At 34.7% G+C, this 18192-nt stretch overlaps 1 protein-coding gene across 1 annotated transcript in view; it reads left to right on the forward strand.

Annotated features, from left to right (window-relative positions):
- The window catches only part of LOC139974071 (retinol dehydrogenase 8-like), a 145057-nt gene that overhangs the window by 1116 nt on the left and 125749 nt on the right, over positions 1–18192 (forward strand). Inside the window, exons 2-5 of the mRNA XM_071980991.1 lie at positions 659–827; positions 2473–2652; positions 3080–3173; positions 3465–4448. Coding sequence (XP_071837092.1) covers positions 659–827; positions 2473–2652; positions 3080–3173; positions 3465–3804 — 783 coding nt within the window. The 3' untranslated portion in view covers positions 3805–4448. The remainder of the gene's footprint in view (positions 1–658; positions 828–2472; positions 2653–3079; positions 3174–3464; positions 4449–18192) is intronic.

Below are 18192 nucleotides of genomic sequence, written 5' to 3' on the forward strand. Positions count from 1 at the left end.
GAAAAATATATATAATGTAATAAAAAATAAACATGAAGTATGGAAGTGTTGGGGGAGGATTAAGACGACTTTGATCAAATGTCGGCCGAGTATACATATTATACAAAGCTGCTCGTAATATGAAACACCTCCGTGAATTCTTTATTGTAAAATGCTATAGCTCTTGTTCGTAGAAGGCTGGGGTCTGGCTAGAAGGAGTAGCTCTCGCAGTGGCGTAGGAAGGTACTTTTGAGTGGGGGGCTGAAGACTGACGGCCGGCCTGAGGGAGAGGTCTAAGGGGAGGGGGTGTCCCCCTCCCCTTTGGATTTTTTTTTTGCATTTCCAGGTGGCCTCAGATGCAATTTGGTGCAATATAGCACATTTCAACACCCACTTCATTTTGTAAATAATTTTGCATTTTCACCTGGCCTTAGATGCAATTTGGTGCTCCAAATGAGATTTTTTTCTCATTTGGAAATGAAAAAGGGATTTTCTGACTTGCGAAGCGGGGAGCGGAATGATACTTCCGCCCCTACATATTTTTCACTGGGGGCTGGCGCCCCCAGCCCCCGGTTCCTACGCCCTTGAGCTCTCGTAAATAATTTTGAAACTATGTAACTTACACACTTATCAAATTGGTTCATATTATAGTTTTCAATATCTTGTGTGACATGTACAGGTGTTAGCAACCATGAGAAACCTACAAAAGAAAGGAGATTTAGAAAAGGCGGCTGCTGGAACTTTAAACAAGACTTTATTCATCCAAGAGTTAGACGTCTCTAAAGAAGAGTCGATTGAGAAATTTGTAAAAGCCACCTATGGCAGCGAGGGACGAATTGATGTGCTAAGTAGGTGTTATTTAAAGTTTAAGATATTATCGATCGTTCATCGTCTATTGACCTCTGATATACCTAAGCATGCATATTTCAGGGTACCAAGTTACTTTTCATCTCTCAATGCAATGGTTTTGGGAATCAGTGAAGTGAACGAGAAAGTTTTTGTTGTACCGGCCGTAGCAATATATGCCCTTTCTACAGTCTTTTGAGAATGTGTACGTATATGGTATAAGGTTATTGATGTGTGTTGATAGGTAATGTGTGTTGATGGGTGTTGATGTTGATGTTGGTGTGTGTTGATGTGTATTGATGTGTGTTGATGTGTTTTGATGTGTGTTGATATGCGTGTGTTGATATGTGTGTGTTGTGTGTTGATGTGTGTTGATGGGTGTTGATGGGTGTTGATAGGCAATTGATGTTGACACCCAAAAAAGGTGTTGATAACGAAGGCATTTCCCTTTTAACTGGCACAGAATGGTTATTTTAGCATGTACGCTTTATTTATCTAGCTAACAAATAAAAGTGCCAGGCAGCGAGAGTGCCTGGTGGCGAGTGGCCTGTTAAATTAAGCAATTACTTGCAGAAATCATTATTCCTATTTCCTTGTGTAGTAGTAGTACTATTATTGAATTGATTTATTGAGGACGCTGTCTGAATACGCCCACCTGCTGGTAGTAGAGCCACTCTGATTGTCATAAAATGTCATGAAAACGAACGAATAATGTTCTTTACATCCATATATGATGGTCATTTGATGGCACACAAGATTTACTACATGACCTTCAATACCCTTATCGAGGTAGACTGTGTTAATTTTTCTGCGGTTCACCAGCGGTCTGTTGGCCAGCTTCAGCCTGCCGCTCCGTTAGGTCACTTGTTGGTTTTCAGAATAATCACCAATGCGTGTAGCGTAAGAGGCCTCTTGTGGAAACGACCACCGGAAAGGAATGTTGTACCGCTGTTTTACCCGTAAACAATAGTTAAATGCTGCCCTCTATCGGCTCTAAACAATAAACAGAGAGTTAAAACATTTATTTCGTTAATTTAGATATAAATTATGACTGTGGTGATCGTATTGTGATTTTCCTAAATCGTTCAAGAGAATTATATACTCAAATCTGAATATGACACTTGCCATAAGGGAAACCTCCGAGGAATAGTACATTTAATAACTTACAGTATCACGACAAAGTCTTACAGAGTACAGTAACGCTTATAAAGAATAAAGCTACATTGTATGTAATGATTGTGTTATCAATGTGGTATTAATTCGTTAACTTTAAAACTGTTAACCTCCATCAATCCCTTCACCTAGTATATTTGCAGGCGCGGATCCAAGGCAAAGTCAGTGTTTATCAACACATCCTTGCGTTCTGATCTACTTTGAGGATACATTTATCGCCTAACTATGCCTCCGTATGCATCGTTTCAATTGTATAATTTTGTTTATACTGGGGAGGGCGGCTTGTTATATTTTAATTAGCTATCCACCCCCATCCATTTCTTCATGAGATTCGGGATCCATCCCTGCTTTGTTATTTTGAAACATTATACTAGCCTTTTTAATCTATTGAATTATCACAATTGTTAGTATAACTACGAAGAATCGGTTATGTTTTTCTACATGAGGTAACTGTCTTTTTCTTCCTATCTTCAGTCAATAACGCCGCCATCGGACAGCACGGCCATTTTGAATCCGTTACCTTAGAACAGATGCAATCTCTGTTCCAAACCAACGTGTTTGGTACACTCCGCATAACTCAAGAAGTTGTTAAGAAGATGAAAGAGCGGAAATCTGGTCATATTATTTTCATATCTTCAGTCAGTGGTATATTACGTAAGTTTCCATATTGTTATTTATGGTGAATTCTGACCTACACTTTAATCCGATTATGAAAAACCTTTTTGTTATTATGATTTTTTCCGATTATGAATAACGGACCTTTTTTGCTATTTGAATATCGAACCTTTTTTCGATTATGGATTAACGAACCTTTTGAACAATGACCCTTATGACTAATGGTCCTTATGAATATCGGGCTCGGACCCCTAGAAAGTATTGGGTAATGAGCTTAGGGTGGCATCTGAGAGACTGCTATTATGGTCTGTAACTTGAACGAAGTAATCCATCCTCTTCAATTGATGAGCTCATTTCTCTGGAAGCATCGTTTTTCTGTAGCACAGTCTGTAGCACACTAAATTGTAGTTTGAGCCTATTGTTACCAAACGTTGAAAGGAACAATTTGTTTTAATTCCTTTTACAGCGTTCCCGTTTTTTGACTTCTACGTCGGTTCGAAGTTTGCAGTAGAAGGCATTGCTGGGTCCATGGCTCCTTTTCTTCGCCAATATAATATATTGTAAGTTGGCTGTTTTGTGTTACGAGTTTTCACGGAGTCTTATATCGAGAACCGAAGATTTAAAGGCCTACTGTAGGTTATAACTGATGAAAACACGTTTCAACTGCATAGCATAGTACAGAATGCCAACGTTAAGAACCGATTCGAACCGACTTGACCCGACCCGACCCGACTTGACCCGACCCGACCTGACCCCACCTGACCCCACCTGACACGACCTGACCCGACTCCAATCGACGTCCATTGCATCTCATTCTTTGCTATTCTATTGTATTTGATTTTTTTTCTCAGCGTAACAAATGTTGAACCAGGTCCAGTGCAAACACCTTTCGTTCGAAATATAAGAAAGAATAACCAAGGTGGGGAACTCGATGCAGTCGATGTGGACGCTGGTGTTGATGATTTCTCTGGAAATCTAAGAAAGAAATTCCTTGCAAACTACGGACCGATTATGCAAGAAACTATGCAGACTGGAGAGGATGTGGCACAGGTGATACAGAACTGCATCCGTAGCGAGAAACCGTCTCTGAGGGTTCAGACCAGTGACTCAATAAAGCAGAGAGCTAAGGCGGTACTGGTGGACCCAAGCGGTGACAAAATGACCGACGAGTTGGAAAAGTTATTACAATAGGTCACTATCATCTATGTATATTAGTTAACCAAAGGTATCATAAATTAATAGACATACACTTTCTAATTTCCACACCGGAAGGATTCATTATTTTTATGGGGATATTCCGGTGACAGACAACAAAACACTTACATGAACAGGAAAGGTATTCCACAATGTTATAGTTGAAAACCCATCTGAATGTATTCTTCCTAACTCGAGATATGTTTTGATTTATTGAAACCGATAGTGACTGACTAAACCCCAGATTCTTCTATGGAGTAGATAACAGTAGGTGGTATGTGATTGCAAAACGACATGTCTATTTTCCTATTATATATTATATTGTAACGTGAATGGTCTTTATACTCCTCCGTAGTAAGCTGTGTACATAGCTACATACTTGCTTAGCTGTCAAAGTTCTCATGTATATTTAAAATATGATCGAAATGTAACTTTTCGGTAGAAATTATTATTTTCCTTCTGTGAAGAAGAGATTTAATTACTAAAGAAAATAAACAATCAGGTGAACTACCTTGATGACATAAGTCACTGTGTTCTTCCCAAATGCATTCACAAAATATCAACATATTACAAAAAAAATCGTATCTTCGTCGTACTAAATGTTATGAAGATGTGGCTTTCACGTATACAGATTGAGAAAGGTTCCAGCGTGTTCAATCTCATGAAGCTAACAACTGAAGCCACTGGAAATCCCTTTAAAACAGCATTTTGCGTTCTTTTCTATGATTTTTTTCACCTCACTGACTCCTCTATGCCATAACGACATATATAAGTATAGCTTATCTATTTAAATCTTACTTCAAATGGTGGCATAAAAGTCGAAAAATTTGCAACTTTCAACTTTGTTTTCTCCTAGATATTTTCCGTTGGTATCCCAATAAACCTCACCCATAATATCAATATTTAAACACTACGAACATCATTGACCAATACGTAATATAACACCATGCTTGATTTGTGTACAGTCTATATGGCAGTTGTACCAGGGAGTTCATAACAACTCCCTGGTATACCAAGATCAAGATCATTATAACAGTAAGCCTCAAACGGTTCCGGGTAACCATCTGGTTTAATAAGGGACACTCCAGATGTGTTGTGGGTAGAGGAACATGCATTCGATACTTCTCTGCAATCTCTCGGATACTCAGGTTGTTGAAAAACAAAGTATGTAAAACCTGGATGAAAAGTAAAACAAAGTAAACATTTTATCGCGATTGAAAAATCATTTCAGTTAACGAAAATAGCATTCTGAGCCAATTGTAATAAACATGGCTTTGTAACTATGAGAGTTAAGGTAATAGATTAGCCTTTATGCTAATTATTACTCAACTACCGTATAGAGGAAGATATCGCGACTAATATTAAATTTAATAAGGTAATCGTGGTTGGATTCTCAGATGTAACTGTTTTGAAACAATTACGTTAACATAAAATTCAAAGACCATTTGAATTAAATGTTTTCGTAGTTATCAGTAGTTAAAGACTAATGAAAACAGTCAAATTCCATTTAACGTACATGAAAGAATATCCATGTAGCACGTTGGACATGAAAAGATCGAAAATATACGACTCAGAGGAAATCAATTTCATAATAGATGTTCGGAAATGGTGACATGATTGAAAAAAAAACCTTTAGAGCGACCACTAAAGAACTGTAACGTGAATGGCCTTTATACTCATCCGTAGTAAACTGTACTTAGCTTCATAGCCAGCCATGTCATGAATATTCATAATCTATTAGGAGTAATTTTAGGGGGTTAAATGTTAATTGCTGTGTTTTATAGACTAATTAAGAGAGTTATGGATTTAGTAAACCAACATTATCATTAAGTTAAATGTCTACGACATGTCTGCACATGTTTGGGGGCATAATGTTATTGTTGTTAATTAAATAGTTAAAGGGATTGTACTCCCCATGTTGTACTGTTATATTGCGTGGTATATGCACCAGAGTGAGACGGTCAAATGAACGCCCATAAAATTGTTCTTTTCTAAAAAACTGGCACTCACACACTCTAAAGTCTTGTGCGCAGGGTCATTTTTGTTGTGTGTTTGTAACCTGGCCTGGTCTCTAGTTGCTGCCCTGCGGTAGTTAACTGATACACAGGCTAACATTGAGTTCTCCATACAGATCTTCTGGCAGTATTCCTGGCCGTGCTAAGGACCCCTCGGAACGCAACAGAACCAACATTTCAAGCCATTCAAGTTGGTCAACTGAGGTGTTAACATTTATAATACATAAGTGATACAGCCTACTGAGGTTACTTCTTATCATAAGGTCAATCATATAACATAACAACTACACCTACCTGAAGATATTCTGTCGACACCGACGATTCCCTGTGTAATAAAATACTTTTAATGAATACATTACAAGACAAACATGTTGATGCAGTCAACACTAAGCAGGATCAGATTAAATCTAAAGCTAATGTCTTATAAAAACAGTTCGAGTGAAACAAAGAACATTTTGCAAACTGGTCCATAATATGTTAGTTTAAACAAGTTAAGTCGATTTAAACTCTTGTAAATTCTCCGGATCACCACTTTTACTGATGTTTTTCTTTTGTCTATATTCTATATCTGATTTACAGGTCAATGATCACTTATAGAGTACAAATTTTCTTCCAGGAAACATTAGATTAATGGCATTTTTCCGGTGTTGCAGCTACCCTGGTACATGATACGTAAGTTCATGTAAAGAACAAAGGCAATAGCCGGCTGCTTCCTTTAACAGCTTTGTTGCTTAAAGCAGACAGATGTTCTTTGTTCAAGTTATATTTTGACATAAGACATTTCAGACATATGTTGTAACGCATTTGTGTTTATCAGTCCTTAATAACACGTAGGGATCATTTACATCGTCCCAGCTATTCTTATTTGACTAAGATTACCGTGTCTTGATACTTACCGTGCACAATGAAACTCTGAGATTTGAAAGGTGTAATTTTACTTGTAAGGTAAGTTCATGCGTTTATCAGAACGAAAACGAAAACATGTTCTTTGATTGTCTAATTTCTTGTGTGTTTTCGTCCTTTCTGTTACTGTTACTTGTCATTTAGCCTTTGAAGAAGATCCTGCTAGGATCTAAACGTCAGGCCAGCTTACTTTTACATATTGTCTAATTTCCGTAGACTCTTATTTCCTTCCATTAGCCGGCTATACTAACAACTAAGTCTAGCCAAAATTAGCAAGTGCTTCGTGTTTGAAATATTTCGTAAACCAATCGGCAAAAAAATGTGATACGCAAACTTGATTCTCAAAATACAATCTTTTCATCAGTCATTGATGTTTTAACAAACGGCATCCATGATACTCTTTGCAGCTATTGCAATGTACACAATTTTTGGAATGATTTAGATGAGGGGTTTTCGACGTTTTATAACATTTATTCTCAGCGGAGGACTGATAGGCTACCATTGTAGTTATATACATATATTCACATAAGTTAAGTTACTATTCTGAATATGCAATTGTATAATACAGCAGCCAGACTGGTGAAATTTCCTTTAAGGCGCGAAAAAGACTGCTGAGTTTTTAACGGTAAGTATCCATGACTGGTCTGTTTAGATCTGTCAATATTTTTCAGAACTTGCGTCATGCTTGTTTGACTAGCTGATCGGCATATTGGCCACTTGCTATTAATCGAAACTGGCCTTTTGTGGAAGAAAAAGTTCAATATTAGTTTGCCGTTTTCGTCAATGAGGCTAAATTTTACCGATACTGATATGCCGCCGATATTGCAAATATCAATAAACACTTAGAGAGTTGAACTTTATATTACAACTTTCTTCCAGGAAGATTTAGATTATTGAAATTGTCCCGGTTTTACAGCTACTCTGGCACATGATATGTAAGCTAACGTGAAAGAACAAAGGCAAACATGAACAAAATGAACTCTAAGTGAAAGGTTCCATTTACTTGTAAGGTAAGTTCTTAGCCATAGACTTTTATATCTTGCTAATTAGAAACCTGAAACGTAATTATTAAATGACTGGGTTGTAAGGATCAATATTTAATTTTAAGCTATAAGGTGTGACGTAGTAAAAACACAGCCACCAATAAGTTGAAGAGAATTTTTGTCTTAATGGTTTTGTCATTTTCTAAAAAAAATCACAGCATTAAAAGCAAACCTATAATACAATACACCAGTTTGTTATGAAATAGAGAATTTAAGATATCCTTGTTGAACGCTAATTCTACAAATCTACGTGATATAGAGAGAAAATAGAACATTTAACAGTACAACTTTATCTTCTATAACATGACAATGATGAAAATTGCAAGAAATATAGAATTTCACCAGAAAAAGTGCAAAAGGAAAGGGCGAACTTTCAAAAGAAATTTAGAATGTTTTCTTTCTTTCAGACAAGTCATTCAATGATTTTAATTCTATAGTACCATAAGTAGTAACAATTGTACACGTAGTCGGCTTTAAATTTGTTACAGTAAGAATGGTCGGTAGCACCTTAAAAAATTACATAGGTTATCTTGTTTGGTAAATTCTGAATACTGACATGTTAGAACAGACGAGTATATGGCAGTTCACGTTTCATGACATTACGATGTTATCTGTCAAGGAAAAACATATTGTATAGAATTTCCAACTCTCTGTATAAACAAGACAACACGCTTTAGTTCTTCCCTGAAATGTTAAGAATTCCCTGACTTATTCGTCTTTATCAAATTCTTGATTTTTGTCTGCACACTGGTTATCTTGTCAATATAGCCTTAAAACGTTCTACGGTTTACAGAAGAATACAATCCTTTGATACAAGGATATCAAACCACTTTACCTTAAATCATAAAAACAAAATCAATGGAATCGAAATAATTACACTATGTAATTTGCTGTTGCCAACAGAGTAAAATACACAACATGGTATCATTTCTACAAAGATATTAACGCGGTCAAAGGCGATTGTTTTGGGATGTAGCCAAAGTTTTGTATCGTCGATAATGCTTTAAAGAAGCAATGACTTACACTGTATGAGACGTTACTGTTCTATTTGTATAAACCATTGTAGTTTATTGTCACAGTAAGTTGAGTGACACAAGTCTTGTTTTTCTTGTATACATTACTCGTTCGAACGATAGCCACAAAATATCAAATGAAGGAATTTAATTAGATATCTTTAAACATATCAGTAAACCGAAAGTTTTTCGAGCGAATTATAACTATACATGGAGTAGAGTTATGACAATGCTTTCTACTTTTTGCAACGTGTTAGAAAAGAGACATTTAAATACAGTGTAATAGATCTGATATTGTTTAATTTGTAAAAGTTTATCATGTATGGGTTTTCTTAAATATAGGGAGAGTTTCCTTTTCTATACTGAATTATGTTATCTGTTACTTTAAAACGACAAACGAAACGTTAAGTTTTGTACTACACCGACCAGCCACATGGTATCATGAAAGGAAGGTGCAAGTCGGTGGGAGGGAGGGAGGGAGGGAGGGATGGAGAACAGTGAATAGGGAGAGTGTGGGTGGGGATCGGTGACTACTCCCACCACATACATGCTATAGTTAGAGTACATTTTCAGTGGACCCATTATAGGAAATCTGGCCATTCATGAGAATATCTTCACGAAGGTTTTATATTTAATTCCGGTATTCAAATTGAGACTATTAAACGTTACCTAGTTTGTCAAATACAAGGAACTTTACGTGATCGTCACGACTTTATGGAGTATCTTATGTGAAAATCAATGTAAATTACGGTATTTGTGATTAGATAATTTACAAATAAATTAGAGAAAAACTGTCTTTCTTTGAAGTATTTCCAGATTTTACGCATCACCTAATACTTTTTTTCACAATTGTATTTCTATATATATATATATATTTATATGTATATATCTATATATATATATATATATATAAATATATATATATATATATATATATATATATATATATATATATATATATATATATATATATATATATACATAAAATATTTAATTTCTTTACACAATGACCTAACCTGTAATAATCCAGATATAGACAAAATCATCACATTGGATTGTCATTAAAATGTTGATGAATTGGATCATGTCAAAAGTAAGATTTTCAATAAAAATTTAATATACGTTTTGTTGAAAATGTTTTTATTTATACCCTGTGTTTTTTTTTTTTTTTTTTTTTTTGCTTCTATAGATTTATCCGAATTTAAAGTAAAAAAAGACAAAAAAAACTAAAGACAAAACAATAAAACATGTATTAAGGTATTCCTAATCAACGTACCGTTGTAATGAAAATTGAAAAGCATAATTATTTAAAGGCAGGCAACCAGAATGAGCATCAGGTTATTTTTAAAGTGTTAGAAATGTTCTCTGCATCTGCACTAAGTTATTCGGCTAGTTATATGACCTTTATTTTTATATATTTATTAATGATAGGATAAAATAGAGGATTTGCCTTTTGCTTTTCTTCCAGAATATAGCTTATATTAAAAACTACAATGTAACAAACTGATTTAATGCGTGAGAACATTCAATTCTTCAGTGAAATTGATTTATTTGATGAGGCATTTAAGTATTTTGGAAAAATTCTTTGTGTGACTAGTTGTCTGGACTCAAAGACTAAAGAAACATCTTACTACGATTTTATTTTGAGTATTATTTTATGAAAATAACTATTATTTTCCCTCAGACTTCACATCGGTCACAATTACAAAACTAATGATTATTTTACATTATTCGAATGACTCGAAGAGGTAATTCAGATATTACCAAAATGGCAATTTATAAGATCTTATGAAACTACTTATACGTATAAGTAACGTCTATGGCATTGGAAAGCGACTTTCAATCTTTTAAATCTTCTAGTTTATACAATTCAAAGATCATGTTCGTAAAACAACAGTATTATTTTTAAACAGTTAAACAAGTCTCACACATTCGACAAACAATACTTTATAGGTGTTTCATTCTAACTCACGAGAATTAAAACAGAAATTTCAAAAAGTGCAATGTTCATGAAAGTGAGTTAAACATAAATTTATTTTGTTGTTTCTTGCATTAATTACTTGATAGTAATATGAGCATATTTTGGGATGTGCACATTTTTTGTACTTTTTATTTTTAGGTAACGATATATCAAAATATCTCAACTAACTCCATTCACTACTAAAATCTCATTTTCTTTCTTTCAAGTTTCCCCTTATCTTGGTATCGTAATAGGACATTAAGTCTGAGTATAGAGGAGTTACCTCTGGTCAAATGATACTACTTCTCGTTTTGACATTTTCATTGAGGAAATAACTGTGATCTCTACTTATGAAATCAATCTTATTGAACTGTCACTTAGAAAGGCATGCGATAGGAGACGTTCTTTACAACTTTATCATTTAAAATAAAATAAATGAAAATGTCTTACATTTCCTCCGCTCTTATATCCATGATCTATAAAAATTGCGGTGAAAACAATTGTTGTTATCAAGTTAACTAAGCCGAGTATCGTTATTATAATTACTAGTTAGCTTTTAATTTAAATTAATGTTATTCAACCTTGTTTCCTTGAAAATGTACATGTCCAAATTAGTGATCTTTATGTTTACGTTTTTTTCAAAATGCATTTCAAAATATCTTAATGCCTTGTTGCAGACTGTTTTAAAACATTGCTACATAGATAACGATATATTTTAAAGTGATATCGATGAGCATGTGAAGGGAGTAAACATTTAGGTGTTCCCTGAGAATATTTAAAGCTGCAAATTTCGCATTTGGATGATAGTTTACAGAAATATTATCAAGTTTAAAACTGAGCATTGTTTCAAATTTGATGAAATTGAATCGGACCTACCACCCTTTGAAGTATATATCTTATTAAAAGGATATACCTTATCATTATAGTTTTGTTTACAGTAGTTACCCAACTGTTGACTATTTGTATTTGAAGTAAATTTAAGCATCTTTGTGATTGGATTATGACATAGAAATATTTTGTTGTTAGAGTAGTCAACGCAGATGTTGCTTTGATGGATTCATAATGATAACTTCGACGAATACAAGCACTAACGAGCCTGCTTGGAAATCATATCAAAATAACAGAGCTGACAAAGGAAGTTGCCTTTAAACAGATGGGAATCAAGTTATTCGTTGTATTATTAACAAAAAACATTAGAAACACATAACCATACAAAAAGTAGCGACTATAGCTCTGTATCGATAGGGAATCCCATGTCTGGATATTTAACAAGAAGATACATTTTCACTTATGAATCTAGAAATAACTGGATTTTATAGTTTAGCTTTTAGTTATCGCTGAAATGATTGAATTTCAAAGTGTTAGTTACTGTACTTGTAGACAAAATTATGGAACATGAATTTATAAACTTGATTAATCTACTTGTTAATTAAGTTCAATAATTGATGAAATGAAGGAGTTTTGTAACGTGTTGATATGTACCTCAGAGGGGTGGGCTTGGCTATTAGAGGGTAACCTTGTGCACTGATGTGCTGTAAAGGATATGTGGAGAGCGATATACTCATAGTTTGAAAAGAGATTACTTTTTCCTGGCCATATCACGCAACTTGATTGACTTTAGTTGGTGTGTAACAAAATTCGTTTAAGATGTACATATGAATGAGCTTTTCTTCTTAGTATTTTACATGTGAGCAAATATGAGAGAATACTTTATTTAGGCATAGAAAAACCAATTGATCTAATTTAGTTTTTTTTTCCAGTATGTGTGGTTCAATTAAAGACGTTTTGTTATATGTCAAAACACTGTTGTTCTTTCGCAAGGTTAACAATTCTAAGTATTTTAAATTGAAGGCCTTTCTTACTGAAATTCATCAGGTATTTTTATCGATGTTTTCCTGTTTATTTGAAGAAGTTCTTACTTCAGTTAGTCACATCATTTAATATTAACAGAGTTAGCTCAGCAACACAACTTATGTTATTTTCGAAACAGTCAGTAGATATTCAGTGGTAAAATATTAAAAATATTAAATAATAGAAAGACTTACCCTTTCTGTTCCAAACGAGTTGCAAATCGTCAAAACAGTCAAACAAACTTTGAAAAGCTTCTCCATGATTTCGGGTTTGTATAGATGACACCCGAAAGCATATTCGATGAAGTGCAAGATGGCAAATAGCACAGAGTGTCTCTTTAGGGGTGATCAACTCCTTACTGAAATGACCTTAGTAGTGGTATGGATGTCCATTAATGCCATCATTTTATTTGAAATATGGTGTGGATTATAGGTACAGCTCATACGAGGAAATGATGTACATTGGCCTCTGTGTTAATTAGAGTGGTCATGCGCAATCTAATTTAATATTATTTGTAGCTATTTGCATCTTAAACTTTCATTCAATATAAAGTACAGTAAGCTTCATTTGAATAATGTTGAATTGTCCTTGTTCCCATCAGTGAAGCATAAAACCTATTGTATACTCATGGACTATCGTGTCTCTAGTTCCAAGGACATCAATGATATTGCAATTCAATACCTGTCAATGTATTTGGTTTTTAAAACGAGTATCAATTACGATGCTACGTTTTAATTTTATTGCGTTCAGTGTGGTTAATGATCAATGGTTTTGTAACTGTGGGTAGTTGTGACGTCAATTCTACCAAACCGATGAAAAGAGTAGGAATGCTGATTTACTTGTGCTGGTTAAGCTGCTATTATCCATATTTTTAAGAACCCTTTATGAGTTATTTTTTAGTTCAGTTACTACGCTTTCGGTTGGGAGGCAAAATTAAAGAAGTATCGAAGGACAGGAAGTGATACTACTAATCAGCAATATACAACATGCATACCAGCATACAACATCCATACATGCACAGCATTATATAACATGCAACACATATATATATATATATATATATATATATATATATATATATATAACATGCATAAGCTAGTATAGTGCATCTTATATACCGTGAAATGTACTGTATGATATATTCTACACTATCAATATGTATGTACAAATATCTAATTGACACAGTTTGGAAGATTCGAAGTTTAGAAGCGGTTTGCTATATGAACAATACTTCCTTGTTTTATGATGCCTACGTTACACCCTGTTTGCGGAATCGAGTACCCTCAAATCTGATTGAATAAACATGTCTGCTATTTTGCTGAGCTTTGACTGAATTTTATTATCTGTAACAATTACATCCATACTGACTTGTAAATAATAATATAAATAATATTCATTTATATAAGATATTGAATCTAAGGAGCTTGTTTTGACAATAAAAAAAGTACGTTGATATCAGATTAAAAACCTCTCTTTAAATTAAAATATTATTTTAATTTGTGGCAAGAAAGGCTCAAGGGGCTTTAAAACAAGTCAAGAATGTAGAAGAGAGACGAGTGGCTATGAGAAAGGTAGACGTGAGACTTAATTAGTTCCCACGGCAGCAAACCAAACGTTAAAGTTTTTAAAAAACAAACATTCTAGATCAGCTGAATTCTTTCAGATGAGCTATAGCGATCGCCCATGCTGCCGAAATTCTGTCACTTTTTTCCACCTTTTTGAATGACTGCCATCTCGTCATTTTTCTTTGGATTTGACTGACAGTTTGCCAGAGGTTTGTGCAACTTCAGCTTCTTTATATGCAATCATATTTGTTAGGTCATTTGAGTTCACAAGAGATCCTTTTCCGAAAACGTGAAAAAATACTCCTCCTCCTCCTAAAAAATGTCGTCCAAATCTGCTGAAATGCTGGGGAAATAATGTTTGAATAATGGTGAACCAAAGTTGTTCGGAAGAAATGTTTGTGTCGTCATCTGTGGACCCAAAACCGGGCCTTCTGTATGTAATGTTGGCCACAGATCATATTCAGTGATCAGGAATTTGTTTTACAACTATTCATGAGCAGCATGCGTTTCATGTGAGTAGCAAAATGTCTTCCGACTTAATTTTACCGTAATTTTGGGAAATAATTCCACCCGTGTGAGACTAGATCATTTCAAATATCTTAGTTTATATGCAGGTTTCCTATCTAGTTTAATGGCATACTCTGTACATGGACTACTTGGCAGATTTGCAATTTGAACTTTTCACGGTTGTGTGTGGAATATGTGAGAATGACCTAAATTGTTGGAGCCGATTCCTTTTCTCTGCGGTACGTCGATTGTAAACAAGTTGAAGGTCGTTCTATGATTGTATAGGCGCAATTTTGGGACAGCGCAATTTAAACGTGATATCCACAACATTTTAGCAGACTTAGCAGGAGGAATACTTTTGTTTACGTTTGCGTTCTAATATTGCATGAATGGAAACTACGAAGTGCTATACTGTTGGTTTTTGCAATGAGGCAAAGTTGATCCCTAGTAATTAGTACAACGACATATTGCATACAATATGTTCGTGACAGTGTTTCCAAGCAAAACAGGAGATGGGAGGAAGGAAATGAAACCCGATGTGTCTGCTTTGTCTTAATTTTTTGCACAAACAAATGGATAAACCGCTCAAAAATATTGTCATTCAAAACAAATTTCTCAGCGTTGCTGCTCTGGTTGATTACTTGCTGGTAGCAAAGGATACTCAGCCATGTTTTTGCGGGTGTGCTGGTGTGTGCGCGCGCGTCTGTGACACTTGCGTGGGTCCGCGATATCTCCAAACGGAGTCATGGATATTTGTCATACTTTCTATGTAGATGTATTATAGTAAGAAGTTGTCCTCCATCTTTCTTGGCACTGACCTTATGAATATTAATGAGGTAATTGGATCAAACGTAAAAATCTTTACATTACTATAACTCCGAAACCGTGATTCTGACTTTAGATAAACTTTGGATATTGTTGTTGGTTAATAACTAGCCCATGTAGGCCCAGATTTACATTTCCACATAAAATGCATTTTGGGACACATTCTTTTGGCCCTAGTTTGTGGGCCCCAATATTTTTGGGACCATTTAGGCCCACCTTTTCTTTACATTGCAATAACTCCGCAACAGTAAGTCGAATTGTAGCCAAACCTAGAATACAGTTGTTGGTTAATAGCTCGTACATTAAGGCCACCTTGGCCCAACAAAATCCGGGCCCGTTTTTGGGCCGGGTGGCCCAAATTTTATTTCCACATCAAAAGCATGTTGAGGCACATTGTTTGGGCCCAAATACTTGTAGGACCACTTGGGCCCACATTTTGGAGGGTCCAATTTTTTTGGGAAACTATATTTTGAGCTACTTTGAGTCAAATATTTTGCAACCTTTTAGGCTCAAAATATAATCGCGACCCAATTTTTTGGGAGGTGCCAAATTTTTAATTTGCAATAACTCAACAACCTTAAATAAGACTGTAACCAAACTTAGAATGCAGTTGTTAGTTGATAGCTGTTATCAGTGGGCATAAATATTTTGCTATTGATTGATGACATAAAACACTTTAAGAATCCACTTAGCAAGCTACAGTAGCGCCTATTGATTTCTTCTTTATCAATCGTTCCATATCGTTTGGAGTGTAATTATACCACTTGGAGTGTTAGCTCAGTGGTTAACGCCGGTGCCTTTCAATCATAGGGTCCCCGGTTCGAGTCACTCCCAGATTAATGTATGTCGTCCAGTTACAGAGTTGTTGACAATTAACAATTCATAATTATGGACGTTAAATATGAGAGACTGACTTCGGTCAGCTTGCGGCTTTGATAAGCCTATGAGGCTTCTTCGCGAGTTCCTGCTTACAGGAGGATCTAATATACATACATACACACATACATACATACATATGGTGTGTATCGTAATAGTCCACGCAAAAAGAAGAATTTGAGTGATATTAATATTTCAATAGCTGTTCCGGCTTTCAGGATATTCAATGTTAATGTGTACTATATCTCCGGATGCTTCTTACTTAAGTGTTAAATTGATGATGGCGAGTCCCGCGTATTACGGGACTGAATGTTCGGAACCAAATAATTTTCCTTTAACTTTATGTAAACGAGGGAGAATTCTTGGAAAACTTTCAATACCACTTTTGCTGGAAAACAAAATGAAATGAAGTATCATGGTTGCCTTTGTACTGTTTGATCTGATGACATCACAAATATATATTGACGTATCGACAAAGTGTCATCAGATTCTTTAATACAATGAAACTGAGGCGTCTTGTAATTGACCTTAGTGATTATCTGTGTTATTGCATGCTAAAGGAGCTATATGGCACAAGGCTGTTTTATAAAAATCCGATTTAAACCCACCCCCCCCCCAATACACCGTTACACTTAATTATGGAAGAAATTAACCCCTTAAACAGAATATAAGATTTAAAAGGAACGTATTTGATATTGACTAAAACTTCAATTCAACAATTATACTTACAAAACGAAAGAAAAACATGAGATGAAATTAAAAGAGAAGTGTGTGTACACAATCCATGTAACATTTTGGCTACACGAGTACGTTCCGTGTTTAACTTGAAGAGCCCCCTCTATTTGCTTCCGGACGGTACACATGTCATAGCCATCACTCCGTGCTTATAATTGATAATAGTTTATTCAACGTATTTCTATAAATATTTAAACAACATTCAAAAAAATATTAACGTAATCACTTATTCAACCTTTTAAATTTGTCGGCATGTTATAAACGTTCTCGCGGTCTTCCAGAAATTCCCCCTTTTGGTCATGTTATTTTTTTCATTTTACAGAGTAGCCTATGAAGTAATTATTTTTGGCGAAAACTCCTTAGGTCAATATATATATACAAATACTATTCAAAATACCTTAACAACTTCAAACACCTAAATGTGCATTACAAAGTTGAAGTTAGCATTTACGCTTGATATTTTTGTAATAGTTTTTCGACACTCTTATTATTTTGGACATTCTCGTATAATTTTTCGACACTCTTATATTATTTTGGCATGCTTAAATTATTTATGGACATATTTATATTAGTTTTGACATGTTGATATAAATTTGGACATACTCCTTTTATTTGTGACATGCTTATATTATGTTTGGGACATTTTGCACCAAATGGCGTGAATTCAAACGTCAACATGTTCTCTACAAATATGATATTAGCAGTTACATTCGACATGTTCATCTAATTTTTCGACACTCTAATATTATTTTGGACATGCTCATTTTATTTTTGGACATACTTATATTAGTTTCGACATACCTATATAAACTTGGACATACTCCTATTTGGAGATGCTTATATTGTTTTGGACATTTACACGTATGGCGTTCCGTACTACGACCAGTGTAAAAGTAAATTTGTCGGAACATTCTCCGACTTTTTGAAGTACGATTACTATATGGTTACAAATTGAGTGGCTGTCGTCATAATTGGAAGAGCCCCCTCAATTCGATTTGAAGACTACACGCATCACGCGAGAATCTTTACATAGTTTTCTGAAATATTTATTGATAGAATTGATAAGCGAATATTGAAAGAAATATTTTTCCA

The sequence above is a fragment of the Apostichopus japonicus genome, chromosome 9, assembly GCF_037975245.1.
Source record: "Apostichopus japonicus isolate 1M-3 chromosome 9, ASM3797524v1, whole genome shotgun sequence".
Classification (NCBI taxonomy): Eukaryota; Metazoa; Echinodermata; class Holothuroidea; order Aspidochirotida; family Stichopodidae; genus Apostichopus; species Apostichopus japonicus.